At 36.7% G+C, this 19,022-nt stretch overlaps 2 protein-coding genes across 5 annotated transcripts in view; one reads left to right on the top strand and one right to left on the bottom strand.

Moving 5' to 3' along the window:
• The window catches only part of TFB1M (transcription factor B1, mitochondrial), a 28,000-nt gene extending 8,978 nt beyond the window's left edge, over nucleotides 1-19,022 (bottom strand). Inside the window, exons 1-6 of one of the 4 annotated variants that reach the window (XM_054821542.1) lie at nucleotides 18,934-19,022; nucleotides 17,460-17,617; nucleotides 15,753-15,904; nucleotides 11,944-12,052; nucleotides 10,078-10,229; nucleotides 5,483-5,602 (exon numbers count right to left, since the gene is read on the bottom strand). In XM_054821542.1, the coding sequence (XP_054677517.1) occupies nucleotides 5,483-5,602; nucleotides 10,078-10,229; nucleotides 11,944-12,052; nucleotides 15,753-15,904; nucleotides 17,460-17,617; nucleotides 18,934-18,986 (744 nt within the window). In that variant the 5' untranslated portion in view covers nucleotides 18,987-19,022. Of the gene's footprint in view, nucleotides 1-5,482; nucleotides 5,603-10,077; nucleotides 10,230-11,943; nucleotides 12,053-15,752; nucleotides 15,905-17,459; nucleotides 17,618-18,111; nucleotides 18,553-18,913 lie in introns of those variants that run through there. The other 3 variants (XM_054821544.1, XM_054821543.1, XM_054821545.1) reach the window with 3 other exon arrangements.
• CLDN20 (claudin 20) lies at nucleotides 987-1,735 on the top strand. Its single transcript, XM_054821546.1, has one exon. The coding sequence runs from the start codon at nucleotides 987-989 to the stop codon at nucleotides 1,644-1,646; it is 660 nt and encodes a 219-aa protein (XP_054677521.1). The 3' UTR covers nucleotides 1,647-1,735.

The following is a 19,022-nucleotide window of genomic DNA, read 5'->3' as shown; positions in this document are numbered from 1 at the left end:
CAACTGTCAAATGAAAACTGACTCTTTATGCAAGAATAGCAGGGAGGTTTTTAATGAATTTTTAAAACTGCCATAGCAAATTTGCAAACTATTTCAGACAGGTGATGATTTAAAAAATGCACTTATACAACTGAGTTTTTCTATATCAGTGTTAAATACGGTATTTTATTTCATACATAAAAGCACATCATATTTACTCTTATGACTTGCTCAAAACTGCTACTTTAAGTCAAGAACTGAGAATCACTGACAGAAAATAGAATATTGATTTAGAGAAGTCACATGTGACTTAATTGTGAAATTACTGCATAAACTAATTGCAATCTTATTCTTCAAAAAAAAATTGGTAACAGTTATTAAACAAAAGAACAGATAATATTTAAATAACTGACATAAAGGGTTATCTTTAACCATACTTTGAACGAAAGATAGTATAATCAATGTTCATTGTTACAAAACAGTCAACAGGAACCGACTACAGCCATCAACACATTTAAGAAAGGTACTTGAAGAGTACAGTATATTTTCAACAATGACTTCTAATCTGCAAGTTTCTAATGTTCCATTTACAATGTATATTTGCCTAATAAGCCCGCAATCTGTATACTATAACAAAAAACAACTCCAGTAAAATAAGTTTTGCTTGATGGCTTGCAATCACGTATGAAAGGGCAGCAGCTCCTTCTTACAAGCAATTCTAAAACACTGTCCATTTGCCGTCACTTATGTTCAAGTACCTTGTGTACAGCTGCTCAGCTGCTCTCCTCTGCTGCAGGGACATGTTCAGATATTCATTCAGATAGCTCTAATTTTAAATGCAAGCTTTTTTGTTTGCTGATTTCTTTTTCTTTCCCCCTCGCACTCCTCCTCCCCCTCTTCCTCCTGATTACACAGAGGGCTACAGCCTTGGCTACAAAGCTACCAACCAGTTACGCTCATTTACAAGAGAGAAACGGGCAGACAAAAGGTGACAGCAGATAATCATCATGGCATCAGCAAGTCTACAGTTCTTTGCTTTTCTTCTGGCTTTGTTTGGTGGTTTTGGAGATATCACAGCCACCTTGCTACCAAACTGGAAGGTAAATGCAGATGTTGGTTCAAATATTATAACAGCTATAACACAGATGCAAGGACTTTGGATGGACTGCACATGGTACAGCACTGGGATGTTTAGCTGTACCCTGAAATACTCCGTTCTCTCTCTCCCCATCTACATCCAGGCTGCACGGACCACCATGGTACTGTCTTGTATCCTATCAGCCTTTGGGATCTGCATCACTACAGTTGGAATGAAATGCACAAAGTTGGGAGGGGACACTGACAGCAAAAGTCATGCTTGTTTTGCTGGAGGAGTCTGCTTCATTCTTGCAGGAATCTTTGGATTAATACCAACATCCTGGTACACAAGAGAAATTATTTCAAATTTTCTGGACCAGACCATTCCAGAGAGCAGTAAACATGAACCAGGAGGAGCGGTTTATATAGGATTCATTTCAGCAGGGTTTCTGCTTATCGCAGGTGTGATCTTCTGCACCTCCTGTTTTAAAAAGCAGCAAGGAGCATGGATTTACCCTCCAAAGGAGCACCATTTCCCATCCACAGAGCAGGAGAGCAACACAGGTTACAACCTGAAGGACTACGTGTAAATACAGTTATTTCTATCCATTGAGGCTTTCTTTGTGCTAAGTGTAGTTTGATTATTTCAAAGAATGTATAACATAACACTTTTCTTAGATATGGGTTGCAATTATGTTTAAGCAAGGTATTTCATTTATAGCTGCTTCCACAAAAAGAACGAAGTAGGAAACAATGCTTAAGTCTGCTACAAGAGTACTTTTTTGTGTTGATTTTTTCAAACTATTTGACTTTCCAAGTAACATTTATTGAAGAATAAGGAACTATTTTAAAACATAACTGACAGTACAACTAATGTACTGATGGTTTGTTACAGCAAAGATGCTGAAAAACTAACTGCCTTCTATTTAGCAAATTAGGCTATCAATAACATATAATGTTTTATAGTGTATTTTACATTTGTATCTTTAATTATGAAAAAAAAACCAACCACTCTCTATCCAAGAAGCTCAATTCAATGGTTTTTAAGTAGCAGACATATCTGCCTTTCAATTTCAGCTCTAACTTGCCTCAATAACTAGATTTCTTTTTTTAAAAAACCCAACCAACCAACCAAAAACACACACAACAAACCCCCCCCCCACACACACAAACCAAACTAAAAAAAACACATTAAAAACCCATAGCCCCAAATCTTAGCTGCATTGTATATTCCCCATACCAGGCTGAAAAACCAACAGAACCATTCAGATCTTGCCAAAAATGGCTCTCCTGCTCCAAACTGCCACCTGCTGTGAGTTTCATTTATTATTGTTAAAGAAATGTCCACTGGGCATTCCCCAATTGCTACTAATCTATCACTACACAAAGAATGTTAGATTTGAGGAGCAATACAATAACAGAAATGTAACCATGGCTATGAAAACATCTGCAAACTGTAACACACAGGATACAAAGTAAATATCTATGTTCCAGAAAATCTGGAAGCCTTCTGGCTTACACTTGCTCAAAGTAGCTTTTAACAGCTCAAATAATACAGCTACCATTTATTGTCTTCTATGTTTCTGGCCTTCTAAGAACTTTATAAGTCATTTTAATTATTCCAGCAGGGTCTGTTTCAGGCACACTCCCATATATTCTATTATAGTAAAATGTAATATGCAATAGTGATAGAGACAAGTTCATAATTTAAAATTTATTTTCTTAACCCCTTTATTTTGCTTAATAATCTTAGATCCTTTAACCTTTTCTTTCAATGCACAGACTTTGTTTTGTATTGGTCATTGGCAGAGTATGTTCTATATAAATGCTTCCCTAAACGAGAAGCAAATTGATGTTAATTTGTTAGCATGGGAAAGGGAATGAAAAGGGGTATGACACAGGCCTTTATATTTAGGAATATGATAATGCTGGATGAGTCTTTCAACAAAACCAACTGCAAATCATTTTGCATATTTATATACAATTTTCTTTTCCCATATTATTAGCCTGAAATTCACTAAAACAGTATGAAGAGGCCTTAACATTCTATGTATACTCTGTTGGAAAAAGTAAGATCTTCTGTTATAGCATCTGACAAAGTGAAATGTTTTATGCATCTAATATGTAAAGAGTCTTTATTCTAATATACATAGAATGAAATTAAATCTTGCTTGTATTACCACTGTTATGTAGCCATTTTGAGTTTCTCAGTATTCATCAAGGAGCTTGCTTTCTACTATTCCTAATGCTAGTATCAGCAGTTATCCGGTATTGCAGAGACTTAACTATGACCAGAAAGCCAATTTTTCTTTGCTTAGACACAATGCTGTGGAGCACCATTCCATTCCATAAACCAAGAGTCTTCTATGTCTCGACATTCATAGGTATTGTTGAAATAATATTAATTCACTGGGCAAACAAGGTAAACAGGTAATTCTCAAAAACATGGATCTCCACCTTTAGTAAGGTGTTTAACATGACACTAAGCTGTGATCACTGCTCATGTATGTGAATTAAAACTAACATTTGTAAAATTAGAACCAAAGGCGCTCTACAGGAGGGCATAAGAAAAAGGTAATAATTGCATGCTAGGAGCAAAATGAAGTATTCATCAGTTACATAAGCAGCAAATTCTTCTTCCTAAAACTTCATACACAAGTACATGAACTTCTTTGTATACCTATGAAATAAAAATCAAGCACTGAGCTACTTCGTTCACAATACGCTGCAAGAGCTTTCCAAGAAAACAAAGATTCTGTCAGAAATGGTAATATCTAAAACCACATGTCAGCCTACAACTAAAAGAACACGGACAAATCAGAAGATCAATCTACAACAGGAATTTGAAGGAAACAAAATATAGTGAAACCAGGTGCCAGGTCCATCTGAAAAATTTGTACTTTCTGCTTTTGCAATGTAAGCAGTATTTGTTTTAACTCAAAGAACTGTATTAAACAAATACATGCTTGCCTTTAGTGGTACTGCCTTTTTTATTCAACAGAGCACCAACTGAATGCAGGATTTGCTTATACTAAGACATTTGTCACAAGTCTGAGTTACCTCTCTCAGTCAACTATGGCCTTTTCGGTACAGGAAAATGGAAATATCAATTATAGCTTCGCAATTCTGAGGCACAGTCTGCACAAGACTTTGACTACGCTAGTTCTACTATGCCCTCAAATTGTATCCACCCTCGAGAAACCACCACCACAAAACTGGAATTTTGGTCTTACTGAACATATTTAACAGTAAGATGACATCCTGAAATCATTTTTCAATCAGCTAGGAGATGGAGGGGGAGGAAAGCAAAGCAAAAAATGTCTTGAGCATAGTCATTTTTCTTCACAACAGACTGCTGTCACAACTAATAATTTAATATGCTTGAACAGTTACTTGCTCAAAAAATACTAATAGAATTTTAAATCATCATCAGAATAGGCTTTAAAATTCATTGTGATAAGAGAGAGAAAGAATGACCTTCCAAAGATTCTCAAGAGATAAACCTGAAGAGTAAAAAAGACCAGACCAACAAATAGACTGTGACACGGGGGAAAGGAGATTTATTGATGAGCTGAGCCAATCAGTTTAAAAGGAACTTTTCAGAAGCTGCAAGTTCATTTCTGAAACGGAACAGTAGATTTCCACGTGCATTCAGAGGAAACAGATCCCACTTAGTGTCAGGCACATATTTTTTAAATAAATAAATAAATAAATAAATAAATAAATAAATAAATTCTTGTCCAAAATGCAGTTTATTAATTCTTGATTCCTGTAATCATAACAGCTATTAATAAATAGCAGTGGCAATAGATAACAGCACAGCAAAAAGACTGTTCCCCTCTATACACTCAAGAGCAGATAGGAGGGAGGAAAGATTGTTACTTTTTTAAACAGGCAGTGGGATGTAGGTGATAAAATGCTACACTAAATAGGAGGGAGTTAAATATGCTACAGATGAGTAAGGTGAAACATAAAGATTATAGACATGGTAAAATTAGAGATCTTTGACAAAGATGACAAATGAAAAGTTATTATTTATCAGGGTCTTTCAAAAGAGCCATCAAATTTTCTAGACACAATTCCCAAACTGTTTATAAATGCAAACTGTAAACCAGCAGGCTTTCCAAAGATGCTACAATCCTAGCAGAGTATCCTGTCATTAAACCCTAATCTTGCTCTCCAGAAACACCCAAAGAAGTATGCTGATCCTACAGATAGACTTGAAGGTCAAAGCCAAATTCTGAGGAACCAAAAAGAAAAGCATTTTCTTGAAGGAAATACACTTCATTTACGGGAATATCACATCACTCCACTTTGTAGTACGGAGATGTTGAATTAGCACACTACCATGTTCCTTACTCAAAATCAGATACATTGTTTGACTGACAAATTAACAAAAACCCCAAAGAAATACATCAAAACCTACCTCTGGTTTTGGAACAAAGGCTTGACCTGGAATTACGAAACAGTTTTCAACATTGCAGAGATGCTGAGACATGATGGACAGTCTGCTACGCTGCTTACCTCCTGGATTAGCTGTAAGCCTCTGTTGAAGAATCAAAACATGTGAATCAGTGAAACTGAACTGACCAAGTGGTCAGTTACATTAAAGCTTGATTTTCAGTGTAATTAAAGGCAAAGACAAATTAAAAAAAACCCACTTAATTGTTAAGAACCCACATCAAAGTTTATGCCCAGTTCATCTAGAATTATCTTCTCCAATGTAGCAGCATTTCACTAAGACACCATACTAGTTTACAGCCTCAGTCCTGCAATCAAATGCTCTTGAAAAGCAGTTCCTTGAACTTCTGCAGAACTTAATGCATATAAAATTAATTATGTGGGCACAAGAAAAGACTAAAATTCTTCTGACTGCAGGATTCAAAACAAACATAACACCAGCTGACAGTACTCCCACATCCTTTCCTTCCACTGCAATTTTTTTTTTTCTCCTTCAAGGTCAAACAGAGCTCCATAAAAATCAGTATCAGATAGAAAACAAATTTTCCTCATGATTAACTGGTCTACGCTTACAATATATGCAAGGAAGTGGTATCTACTTAACATAAATTTAGAATACCTAACAGTAAGAGCATTTCATACTTAAAGCTCAATTTAGTAATTATCTGATTTTCCCAAGAAATTTCTCACAAATATTATCAAAAAAGTAGCCTGGACAGAGGTTTTCTACACTTTCATGACCTGGCAGGAAACACTTTGTGTTTTCCTAGCACAAATAAGATTTAAACATAAAAAGCACTCAGTAAAACAAGTTTCAAATGGTAAAAAACATTACATCACCCATGCAGAAATAGAATTTTGAAGATTCTTCTTCTTATTTACCATTACCTTAATAAAAAATAAAAGACTAAAAGCAATTTGCATATCTAGTAACATCTGTACTTCATGTAGCTTCAGATGAAAAGCCTACTCATGAAATGCTGCCATGCTTATTAAAACTATCCCTGAAAAATAAAATTAAAGCTACTGTTGAAGTTTTACAATTTTTTTAAACAACTCTCCCGAAAGGCAGTTTCAGTATTAGCATAGAGCAAATAAAATACTTTTCAATGACTTTTCTGAAAGAAAGCTCAGTGATTCTTTTTGCCTACATCAGCATTTAAAACTACCTTCATTATTGTTTCAGAGGAGACCTATTAAAAAAATACAATCTATCTGCCATCGTTACTATTCTCTGAAAAAACAGGCTGGAAAGTCTAACAATGCAACCAGATATGCACTTCCTTAACCTCTGCAGTGGAAATGAAAGAGATCTTGGGTTAGTTCCTGCATCTCAGCTACAGAAGGGGTAAGTTAACAACATCCACCCCTGGGCAGTAGCATCTTAAACCACTTCAACCACACCAGCAGGAACATCCCTGTGTATGGCACTGCTCAAGGAACATGAAAATGCTGAGGATATACTTCTGTAACCTGACATATTTTTGTAGGGCTTTGCCCTTCATTTCTCAAAATTTTCTTTCTTCCTACTTTTAAAATATGGATAGCACCTGAAAACACACTAAGTAAACCATGCTGAGTTATACCATACAGCTGTGCTTTTCAAAAACGTGTATTAAAATTCCATTATCAATGAATCTGCAAAATCTGTCACACAAATTAACCTACATGAAGAATTACATTGGCAAAGCTGACCATATAAAGGAGTATTAAAAACATTTTAGTACACAAGCCACTTTCTGCAAAAAACCCCTTTTTTTTAGAACATAAGTATTTATATTTAACCTATATTGGTTATGAAAACATAATGGTAATTTTTCTTCTGTTTGCTGCTCAAAACTCTGAATTATTTTCCACTCTATTAACACCTTTTGCCTAGTGTTCTAAATAGACATCAGTGTTATATACAAAATGATTAAGTATTCTGCTCTTCTAACATGCCTGTCTTCTAGATATCTAACAGTTTAGCACCCCACCTCCCAGCCTGCAGATCATGTGGCAGAGCAGTTCAGGCAAACTACTCTCTCTGCCCAGTTTTACCCAAAATTAGAGACTGACAAAGATCATCTATTTAAACTGAAATATGACTCATTTTAATGGAAGTGGGCCAGGAAGTACCCTGCTCAGGTGGCAGATTTAAGGTGAAGCATTGAGGAATTTGGGGCAAGGTAAAAATTCTTATCCACAAAGTAAGTTACAATTTTAAGAATGTAAACTACAGAGAGATAAAATGATCTGTTCAACATTTTTAAGTGCCATTTTTACTGCTGTGGATATCCAGCCTTATCCTCCTTGATAGGCCTCAGAATTCAGTACATAATATAACCGCTGGTTCTCATCAACAGTTTTAATCAGTTTAATCAAATCACATCAGAATAGAGAATTGATTATAAAGCACATGGCTTCACTCCATGACAGCATCTTACCCTTCTGCTGAGCTTATGGCATATACACTGAGACTTTCTTTGATATTTAGGGTCTTAGCTTACAACCATCCAGTGAGGACAAACTTTTGAGTATAAGACATTTTCCTCTCAAGAATATAAATTCACAGATACATAAAATATCAGTAGCAACTTATTTATTATCTGCATTACACTGTTCTCTATTTGCTGGTACTGAGTATGTCTGTATACGCCAAATTACAACGGTTAACTTCAGCATCTTCAGAGGGCCAGAAAAAAGACGACACAGATTTTCACTATTGTCCTTTCTCCTAATCATAAAACAAAATAGTCTCTGTCAAAAGAGTTTTTCATTATGTCAAATCAATCATGGAAACGCAAGCCAGAAACTGTGAATAATTTTGTCTTCAGTGGAAGATCTGTGTTTAAATAGATGTAAGAACAAGAGTCAAGATATCCCAGAATGTAAACTCAACAATTAACACTGATTCATTGCATGACCTTGAACAACATATCATTCAATTTCCTAGTGTTTCTAACTTCTCAGCTTGCTAAGTACAAGGAACTTAAGAGTGCATGGTATTTTGCATCTCATTGAGCTATGCTGGATGCAGAAGCACTATAATCTGCATGTCACCAATGGTGTATGCAGCTGGTTACGGCTATATAAAGTACAGAGTGCATTTATGCTCTCGCCCAGCACTAGGCCAATTTTTTCACTGCTGTCACAAAACTTTGCATCTTACCCATCATCACTTTGCATTTTATATCATAGTCCATCAACCATATTTTGCAATGAGGTATAATCCCAAATGACATGAAGTCCTTCTGGAAAACAGATCTGGATTTTTTAATGCATGAAACCACATGAGCTCAGAACTGAATTAAGAAATCTAGCTTATTTCATACTAAATGTTTGTCCCTGGTGTTCTCTAGAGCCACCTACTGGAAATACTCCAGTACTTGTCTTGAATCTTGATTGCAGGGCTAAAGTAATGACAGTACAATATGGTGTGACAGCACACATGTCACTTGCATAATAATTATTACTAACTTACATACTGAAAAAAACCCAGCAAAATTTTCCTAATAGAATTTTTACTTTGAAAGATTAAAATTAAAACAACACACATATTTAGGTTGCACATGGAAAACCAGATATTTACGAACACTGGAGTAATCAGATGGAAATTCAGTTTTCAGACTGATGTGCAATTCCTTTTTCTTTTTTTTTTCTTTTTTTTTTTTTTTGTTAAAGCAAATGAGATGCTGGTAAGAAGCCATACTGCTTTTCATAAATACAAAGCAAAAAGTCTTCCGGCCTCTATGGTATCATAGAATCACAGAATCATTTTGGTTGGAAAAGACCTTGCAGATCATCAAGTCCAACCGTTAAGCTAGGATTGCCAAGTCATATGACATGTTCCATGCAATGGCAACAGAAATAAATGGTAAAATAAAATGGTAAATAAAATAAATAAACCTAGTATCAACTGATGTAGAACTAACACTACTACATAGCAGATCAGTCTGGCCTCCTTTGAGTACCTAACTATTGAGAAAAAGAGAAATCTCGAATTGCTCTTGGTCTTGCAGTGACAGAACTCAAATGATGCCTAAGACTAGCAGCAATCCATTAATAATTCTGGTATCAAATCTCATTCAAAAAAATCTGAGCCAGTTTCCATGGTCTTGACAGAACACTCCCTGTGTTTTAAGTGTTTAATCACAACTGGAAATACTACTAGCCTTCCATTTTTCCTTATTTCAAGGAAGGTATCTTTTTTAAAGATTAGTTTTAATTAAGAGGGCAAAGGAAACAACTATGAGAGAAGATAGATACTTAAAAACAGAAGAGTGCCATGGAATCTATTCATGTTGAAGAAATCAGACTTCAGAAAAGCACAGATTAAGTACCTTAAGGAAATATATCCCTCCATAAGAAATTTTTTTAAAATATTTATGTGCTGCGAAAGGATCAGAGCATCAACATTAAAATTCATAATTTACAGCCACAAAAACTGAAACTTGAACCAACTCTTTCTTTTTAAAGCCAACTAAGATGGTTTTCTATCTTTAAACAAAAGATTGCATGCAAACAAATTTTTGTTTAATTTAGCATCTTTAAAATTTTGGGAAAACAGTAACATCTTACCTCTGCAACTTCCTTCTGAAAAGTCAATGTCATTTGTGTCCTGCCATAAATAAAAGGTCCATCCTTTTTGGAAACATTTTCAAGCCATTTGATGATTAGAGGAGTTGAAACACTGAAAGGCAGATTCCCAATGATATGTATATCTGGTGGCTCTGTTAATATTTGAAGGAAGAAAAACAACTGTCAAAAGTTTTGGCTAAGATTTTGCCATGAAAGAACACGTAAGTAAGATACATGCACATCAACCTAGACTTAAAATATGAAAACAATTTTTATCATGCCACACCAAAATTATGCCTTTCCATTTATACTTGTCTTACACTGACAAAACTGTGTTACTATTCTCAGTAATTAGTTGGAAAAAAGTGGTTAGGTTTGGTTCTCATTTACATCTGAATAAATCAGCAGCTTTCAGCTGATCAGTAGATTTCTACTGAGCTACTCTAGAATAGCAAAACTGTATCAACAGCAAAACTACAACAGTGTTTCCATGATTTTTAAACTACGACTATTAGGTACACTCATCCTTCTGTCCAACACATTCCTCAGGGCATTTCACCAAGTCTTCATAATCCCCAAAACAATCACCTAGCTCAGACCGGACAGACCTCTCTTTCTGTATGGAGTCCTCAGAGCAAGTACAAGACTTAGCCATAAGAAGTGATACGTATTGTTCAATTACGGATTGTATCAGTGTATACGTGTTGTAGAACACAAAGCAGGCATTTCATTAGTGGGGATCCTTATGTCTAAGCAGGAGTGCAACAGAAGCGGAGAAAAGCGTGTCATTGTTTCTTAGATACTACAGCATTTAATAACATGAATAAGACATGGTAATATCAAATTCAAGCTGGTTTTCTGGCAAACTTATTATGCGCTTTTTAGGCTGTGATATTTCTAGCATATTTGTGATATTACATATATAGCAGAGATGACCAAGTGTTTTTCTGAAATCCAACAGCCTTTCAGATTTTCATGTAGCAGTAATATAGCAAAAGTTTATCTTACCTCTAATTAGTTAGCTTCAAAGATAACAATGTCTTATATGTATGTTCAAGAAAGGTAAATTTTTAGAAACTGCTGTACACCTTCATACATGCATTTGCTTACAGTTTTGTTTTGTGAAGCACTCACCTTTTGCAAGGAGGAAAATATGGCATGGAATTTTTCAAGATGAACATAATGTGGCACAGTCTTTTACATCCTAAATCAGAAAGCAGTTTACTGTTCTTCAAGCACTACAGACAGTGACTCTACCTTAAATTAAGAAACTTGGAAAAGAGGCCTGGGAGGTTATCTCCGATTTATGTAATACTATTACATATTTTAAAAGGAAGGTGCAATTGAGTCCTATGAGAACCACAGATTTGAAAAAAATATCTCTAATTGGATTCTACTTTTGCCAAAGATATCCAACTGAAGTCAACACAATGAGAAGAACTAAATTTTTGACGACAGATTTCCTAAAAGCTTCAAAGAAAGTTACAGAAATTTCTTCAGTGGAATGCCAGCAGTGCTGGCTTCTGGCTTCTTCAAAAAGAGGAAGAAGCTGGGATGACAGTATACCATTTGATTTGCTATTATACTTCCCAAGAGTCATTATTGTATGGTCAAGACACCTTGAGGTTAATAACTGCAAAGCTCCTCAATAATGTTGACTAAGGTGAATGGCACACAAATGCCACTGTCTTGCCACAGAAGAGGAAGATGATTCCCTGTTTCCTTCTAGAAAGGAAGAAAGTTAGCTTGTCTCTCTCTTCTGACCTTCAAAATGTACCAGAAGAGAGTAACACCCGCACTGAGTGAACTCCAACTACATCACCACACTTAAGACTAACTTAAACATGAAATAAACCAAATACTAACCATCCTCCCAGTTCTTTTTTAAATGCTTTGGAAAAGCCTTGTCCATCTTATATGTCAGAATATCTCCATGAACAATGCGCACTCTTCCTGGAGCTGCTTCAGATAGCATCTGTTTGTAAACAAGCAAGCAGAATTCACAGTAAGTATTAAACAAACTGATTTCCAGCCTCAGCCACAGCAGAAACATATAGCAATGGTTTTATTCATCTTCAGTACACAAAAAAGCACAATAGCAGTTAAAACTGAGCACTCCATTAGTAAGCATTTACCTTCAAAAAGCAAACACTAATGAAAAAGTTTAATGTGTGATTCTGTACATGCTTACTACTCACAGCTGTAGAATTCTTAATAGGCAATTTAAACTTGAAAAGACTCCTAAAAGTCTCTTCAACAGGGACAATTAAGAAATCCTAGGCCACTAATAGGACCCTACCTGAAAAGGCACCTACCCTACTTTGAAAAGGTTTTAGATCCATTATCTATGGAAACAAAGCTCATGTTGTTTATTCTGTCTCCCCCTAGCTGTAGGGTCTATTCTCCAATTTTAGCCATATGTGATACAAGGCTGCAGAAATATTCAGTCATTTTTTCTTTTACATAAAAAAGGGGGAAAACATTCTCTCAATACTCCCTGTAGTAGTCTGAACTCACACCATGAGAAACCAAGGAATTGTCAAAAGTGAGGGAATGAATACCTAACTGTAGAGAAAAATCTCAAAAATTTGTACCTTGTTAGATGCTACAAAACCCACTCTGTTGTCAACTTCTCTATCCCACTTCTGCAGCTTATCTAGTATTTAATAAAGGCTGAAATGCAAACTCAAGTCATAGCTTGATGACCAATTCTTTCATTTCTGGTGTCTGTTTACACAATCAAAATTAGGTATGTTTTTTAGTGTTGCTAACTTTTTCTCTTACAGTATGAAACTGTGCACCAACAGCACAATTCAAAAGCAAAGTCAACGCTTACAAAGATGACATTTGGGGGTATTTATTGTTCCTAAGTCAGAATAATGAAAAACCGCTTAAAGAACAATTTTGCTTTTGCTCAGAAATCCAAATCCATAAACAGTTACAAGCTAGTGGCTTAAATGCTGAAATAAACTGCTCATCACTGTTAGTTTCATCTTCACTCTGTATCATGTTAACATGCTCAGGGACACAAACAGCTTTCACAGGTCTCTGAGCCAAAGGGAAGTACTGCTTTCTCATACTGTTCACAAAATGTTTGCATGAAATTTCTTTGAGTAAAGGTTTATTTTACTGTGAAAATAGCTAAATTTTGTGTAGAGTACCAAAAAAAAAAAAAAGAAAAAGCTTAACTAAAACCTAAGTGTTCCTACATGTTTTAAGTGCAATTATTTCCAAATAGAAAAAATAAATCTAACCTCAAATCCAAACCACTTAACAGATTTTTCAGTATTACACTAGCAACAATATTGCATACAAATTCACTAATCTGCCATGATTTGTCAAATCTTTCTTTGAAGATGTTATAAATACTACAATAGAATGAAAGATAATGTAAGATCAATAACATTACCAAAAAAGCTAAGAGGAAGCAGCTGCCTACACAATAAAGGATTATTAACATACGTTATATCGCTTTTGAAGAATGGTTTTCATGTCAAGAGGAGTTTGGGGTTTTTTGAGTATCACACAACATAATTGCAAATCGCATTTAATTTGTGAGCAGAAAATCACAGTTGTATACTTCTAATTTGAAATAACGACTCAGAAACCCACTGAAACTTTCTCCATTTTAAGGCCAATGGGTGCAGCTTACACAGTTCCAGGAGCTTTTGTGCCCCAAGCACACAAGCCAACTGACCCTCCATCATCCAGATCCCCTTGTTCCTCACATGCAACCAAAAGGGCAGGAAGAAAATATAAAGGGCATAGTTTAAAAAATGAAACGGTGTTCCTGGAAGAATTCTGTATTCAATCCACTCTCTGGCTGAGCGCGCCCTTTCTCTCTTCATAAATCTTTCCAGCCTAACAACTATTAGGGCATATGGCATAGGGAGGTTGTGATTCAAGAGCGAGACAGAACTGACAGACTCTCAGCTTGTGTAAACTGTTACTCTGTACATGTATGTTCTTCACTGTATTTCAGTTTTGCAGTAAAAAGGATCCCAACTTCAGTTTTGTGATAGAGATCACAGCCTGAAAAAACAGCTAATGAAAAATGCTGTACACTTCACATTAGTGATTTTACAAGTATCTAAATAGACTTTTTTATGTAATAGTCGCCAATCGTTATTTTAATATCTAACATTTTTTGTTATTCAAATCTCAACCCTTTTAGGAGCATTTGGTTTTGATAAAGCTTTCAATGGGAAACCAGAAAAAATAGATATTATAACCCACATTATCACAAAACAAAGATTCATTCTGTTATGTGCCATCTTATTTGGAGGAAAAAACCAATACCAAATTTAACACTAATGGATGCAACATATTTCTTGTTCATTCACATCCACTTTTACTGAGCTATAGCATCGTTATATTCAATAACCTCATTCAGACATATTTATTTCTACTGTGAGGAGGTTGCTAATTAAAAATAATGACTAATATTAATTCACTTGAACAGTAAAAGAAAATTACATACTAAAAGCTCATTATAGACCCTCAAAAGTATACTATCATTCAGACAAATCTGTTGTAGTGGCTGCATTTTAGAAGACCAGAAAAACCTGAAAAAAACTCTGTTAACTAAAGCAAGTATCATTTAATCTGAAATTCCCTCCAATCCCAAACCAGTTCTTAAAATCTAAACACAAAATGTAGATTTGCCCCCACTCAAGAAAAGTGAAAATATGGAGTTTTCATACTTCGTAAGGTACAGATGGCATACTGTAAATTATCAACAGCTAACCCTACAAAGACATAGTTAACATGCATATTCAGGCTTAAGGATATGAGCAGTTTCATTCATATGTTACATTGTTATTGTCCTACAAAGAGATGGTAGCACTTCTCAAGTGAACTACATATTTATTTTTCACTGCTGATTTATTACAGAAGACACAGTGCAATATAAGGAAAGCTCTTTGAATTGCTATAATCTGAAACGGTAGAGGCACAAAGAAACAGTCAAATCTGAAAAGATTTTTAGACTCTGATTTTCTTGCTAGATTTATACAACCAAATTCCATAAACATGAAGATTTAATAGCAACACAAGTAGATGGTGTTTGAAAAACGTCACAATGACTTGTGAATTTACACCAACTTTAAAAGAAAGGAACAGAAGTTTGAGAGTATTTTTTTTGAACTGTAAAATAAATGCTTTATTCTTCTCTATCTGGATGTTAATCCGCATTGAACTGTATTAACTGGAGATATGCTTTCACAATTTTATGAACTTTAAAGCATAATTATTAGGATTAAAATGAAAAATAAGACCAAAGGACATTACGTTCAGCCTTCAGACTACTATTTCACCTGCACGAATAGACCTTTAAAGCATCTGAAACATCTCAACCTGAAAAAAACCAGACAGGCCTCAGCCTTAATTCAGTTGCAGGATCAGGTCCTGAAGAGACAATGGGTATTTAAATGCAAGGGCATATGAGAAAGCAGGAGTAATTAATTGCTATACTGTGTATTTTGTTCTTCAAGCAAATGATAGCTCTGATTTAAGACAAAGCAGCAAACTTATTTTCAATGTTGAGATCTCAACAAGACGCTTGGAACCTTTCTTCTTAAAATGTTCTTAAATTCTTAAAATGGAACCTTTCTTTCTTAAAATGTTCTTATTCAACGTTGTGGATACATTTATACAAATTATTCTCCAGTTGGTACCTGCAATCCTGGAATAAATCGAGCATCTTTTTCAATTAAAAGGAGTTGTTCAACACCAGCACTGAGAATGGATCTGGTAATTCCTCCTGGCCCAGGCCCCACTTCGCAAACATGGGTATTTTTCAGCTTGCCAGCCTGTCTCACTATCTTGTCTGCAAGACACAAAGAACATACTAAGCCTTTATTCTCCAAAAGATCCAGCTCACTAAGATAAACCCATTATTTATTGTAAAAGCACAAGTGTGCTTATCTCAGAATAGACACAAACAGTGACACATCCCAGTTAAATGATCACATGCCTGCTAGACTGCACAGAATTCAGATTTGTTTCATATTACAAGATACACTCAACTATTTTAAAAAGACTATTTTCAATTTAATGTCTTTAATATACATCGTTGCTCATTACAGAATCAAATAAAAAGAGAATATTACTTCTCATCTGTAAACCACCAGTACTATTCTCCTGCAAGTAAGCACCAGTGTTCAACATCCTAAAGTCTCACTACTCATCCTTAAACAGGTATTTCACTAAAGTACTTCTGTTTCAAGGAAATTTAAGAAGCAAAAATTATACAGTGAAGCTCTACCAAGATTACAATATGTACAGAGTAATTTTATGAGAGAGGAGCTGGAGTAAAGAAAGAGTTGGAATACAGGCAACTGGTAGTTATAGAAAGTGGGACAGTTGAAAGATGAGGAAAGAATACCCGTACTTAAGTGGAAGGATACAACATTGGAAGGTATTACAGCCACAAGAGAAAACAGATGAAGGATTGAAAAAGGATTAAAATAAGGATTAAAAATGTAGCTAATGAAACAAAGAGATCCATAGGAAGCATGGAGAGAGGATGTTGAGAGAAATTATGCTGCTCGCTCCATAACTTCTTAAGTATGCAATAAAAATAAGAAATATCTGAAGACGTGTCTACTTGTAAGATTTTACTAAATGCATGCAGACATTTTTATTCCAGGGTAAGAGTCCAGTTATTCACAAAGTGGAACTGAGTTTCATGTTCACATCCTAAATCTTTATCAAGTTGAATCTTCAAATGTAAATCAAATCATCAGCTACATGAAGCTGCACTGCATTTATTACTGTAAAACCCTGCCACCACTAGGACAGTGAAGAAACCCACCACTGATTGAACAGTGCCAGCTTTGTCACCCATTGCTGATGTGAAGCTGGAGAAAACTGAATTGTTCAGAACAATGTAACTGGTTCAAAAAAGTTACAACATTTCTGATAAACTGAGACAAATGACCTTCCTAACCACAGTATATAGTAAACTAAGCTGCATAATGAGTTATAGTACTTTCTATGATATATAATAATCTGAAAAAATACTTATTTTTAAATCAAACTTATAAACTATAATATTAACTGAATGGTAAAAGTACTACTAAGGCTTAGATTTTTACATTTCAATCAGTAACTCATATTTTATATATAAATACAGTTTCTACCTAAAAATTTCTCTATAATTTATAAAAAACCCCACATTTTATAGGAATTTACAAGTGAAATCAATTTGCCTAAGCTAAAACTACTTTTAAAAGAAGTCTTTAAAGGTTTAGCATTGAGCTGTCATGAGTTTGACAGATGTCATCATGCAAACATCATCTCCTTAGCTAGAACCTAGATTTTGAAGAAAATCAGGATACATGTTTTAAAGTATCTAAAAATATTAGAATAAAATATTTAACCTGTCAATCGCAAATCCAGTAGAAAGTTCTGGGAAAGTTGTTTCTGGGCTTTAAGGCGAAAGAGTTTAATAATCTCTCCAACAGTTGGCAGGGGAGGCAGATGGAAAGCTGCCACCTTTCCTGGAACAGCCATAAGACAAAACTCTTGTTCCTTCCTCCTAGAGAGACATTAAAAAGATGATTCTAGTACATGCAATAAGTTCTAATATGTTTAATAAAAAAGCTACTAAGTTTACGAACCAAGACATGATTTACAAACCAGTATTCAAGTGCTAAATTTTAAACATCAGTATTTTGACAATTGTGTGCAGTGCTTACGCTAACCGTGTATTTGTGGGATTGGGCAAGTCTCATTTTGTACCTTTGTCAAAACATCAGGTAAAACAAAACCCCCTCACAATTGTTCAATGTCAATCTTTCATTACTTTAAAAAAGAATCATTAGGGATAATCTGCTTGAATTTCCTGGCATCACATAAAGACAGAATATATTTAATTAAAGTATCCCTGAAGAAGAATTAGGGTTTTTTATTATTCCATCACCTGCTTTTCTAAGCAGATGTAAGGATAGGAATCTCAAGTGTAAACAATGGCATCAGCCAATTTAAAAATAAATCTTTTCACTTTCAGCATGACAGGATGAAACATTTCACCTCTCTCAGCTCGCCCCCACCAGCTCCATCTCACCATTACAGACCCCGGGGCCAAGTTTGAGCACCAAGCGCTGACTGCTGGGCAGCAGGGCCTGCACACAACGCCACTGCCTTCCGAGGCTCTCTCAGAAGAGGCCGCCTTCTGCGCTTTAGGCCTTGGCGGCCTCGGCGGCCTCATGCACGGACCGAATGGGCCAAAGCCGCGGAACGGCGAGACCAGCGGGCAGGAGGCGGAGGCGAGCGTGTAGTGCAGACGCCATTTGACAGCTGCTGATGGGCCGGGGGCAGCGCACGGACCCTTGCCTCGGGGACCAGCCTCACAGGCGCTGCTCACACCGCACGATGAGCCGCCCCCGGCGGCAGGAGGGCGACCCGCTCCTGCAGGGGGCGGGGCGGGGCCGGGCCGGGCCGGGCCGGGCCGGGCCGAGCCGAGCCGAGCCGAGCCGAGCCGCTCCGCCCTGCCCCGCGGCCCCTCCCACACGGCCCCGAGCCCCGGCAGCGCTGCAGCCCCGCCCGCAGCAGAGCCCCGCCACATGCCCCTCCCCTCGGGCCGCCCGCCCCCCCACTCCGCCAGAGGACCGGCGCCCGCAGGGGTGGCGCGGCAGACGGCTGCGCAGGCGCAGAAGCCGTCAGCGTGGCTGGGGAAGCGGGGTCGCGCAAGATCCAGGGGAGGAGGGGAGCTGGGCGCCGCGCGGAACCGTCACACGGGCCGGGGCGGATGCGCCATACAGCCGCACACGCTTCTCCTCCCTCTGCTTTTGCGCAAAGGAAACCTCAGAGTAGCACCCCAGCAGTTCCTTACGGTGTAGAGTGGGACCTAACCCGGAAAAGGAAGTGCCTCGCCTCTGTCCGTGCCCGGCTCCGTAAGGGCGCATGCGCGTGCTCAGCGCCTTGATTGGCTCCGTGTCTCG

Source organism: Grus americana, chromosome 3 (assembly GCF_028858705.1).
Source record: "Grus americana isolate bGruAme1 chromosome 3, bGruAme1.mat, whole genome shotgun sequence".
Lineage (NCBI taxonomy): Eukaryota > Metazoa > Chordata > Aves > Gruiformes > Gruidae > Grus > Grus americana.
Note: the sequence above shows the minus strand (reverse complement) of the source record. Positions and strands in the feature narration are given on the sequence as shown.

Bases quoted from the DNA above. Each gene is read 5' to 3' on its own strand.
- CLDN20 (XM_054821546.1), top strand. From the start codon at position 987: ATGGCATCAGCAAGTCTACAGTTCTTTGCTTTTCTTCTGGCTTTGTTT.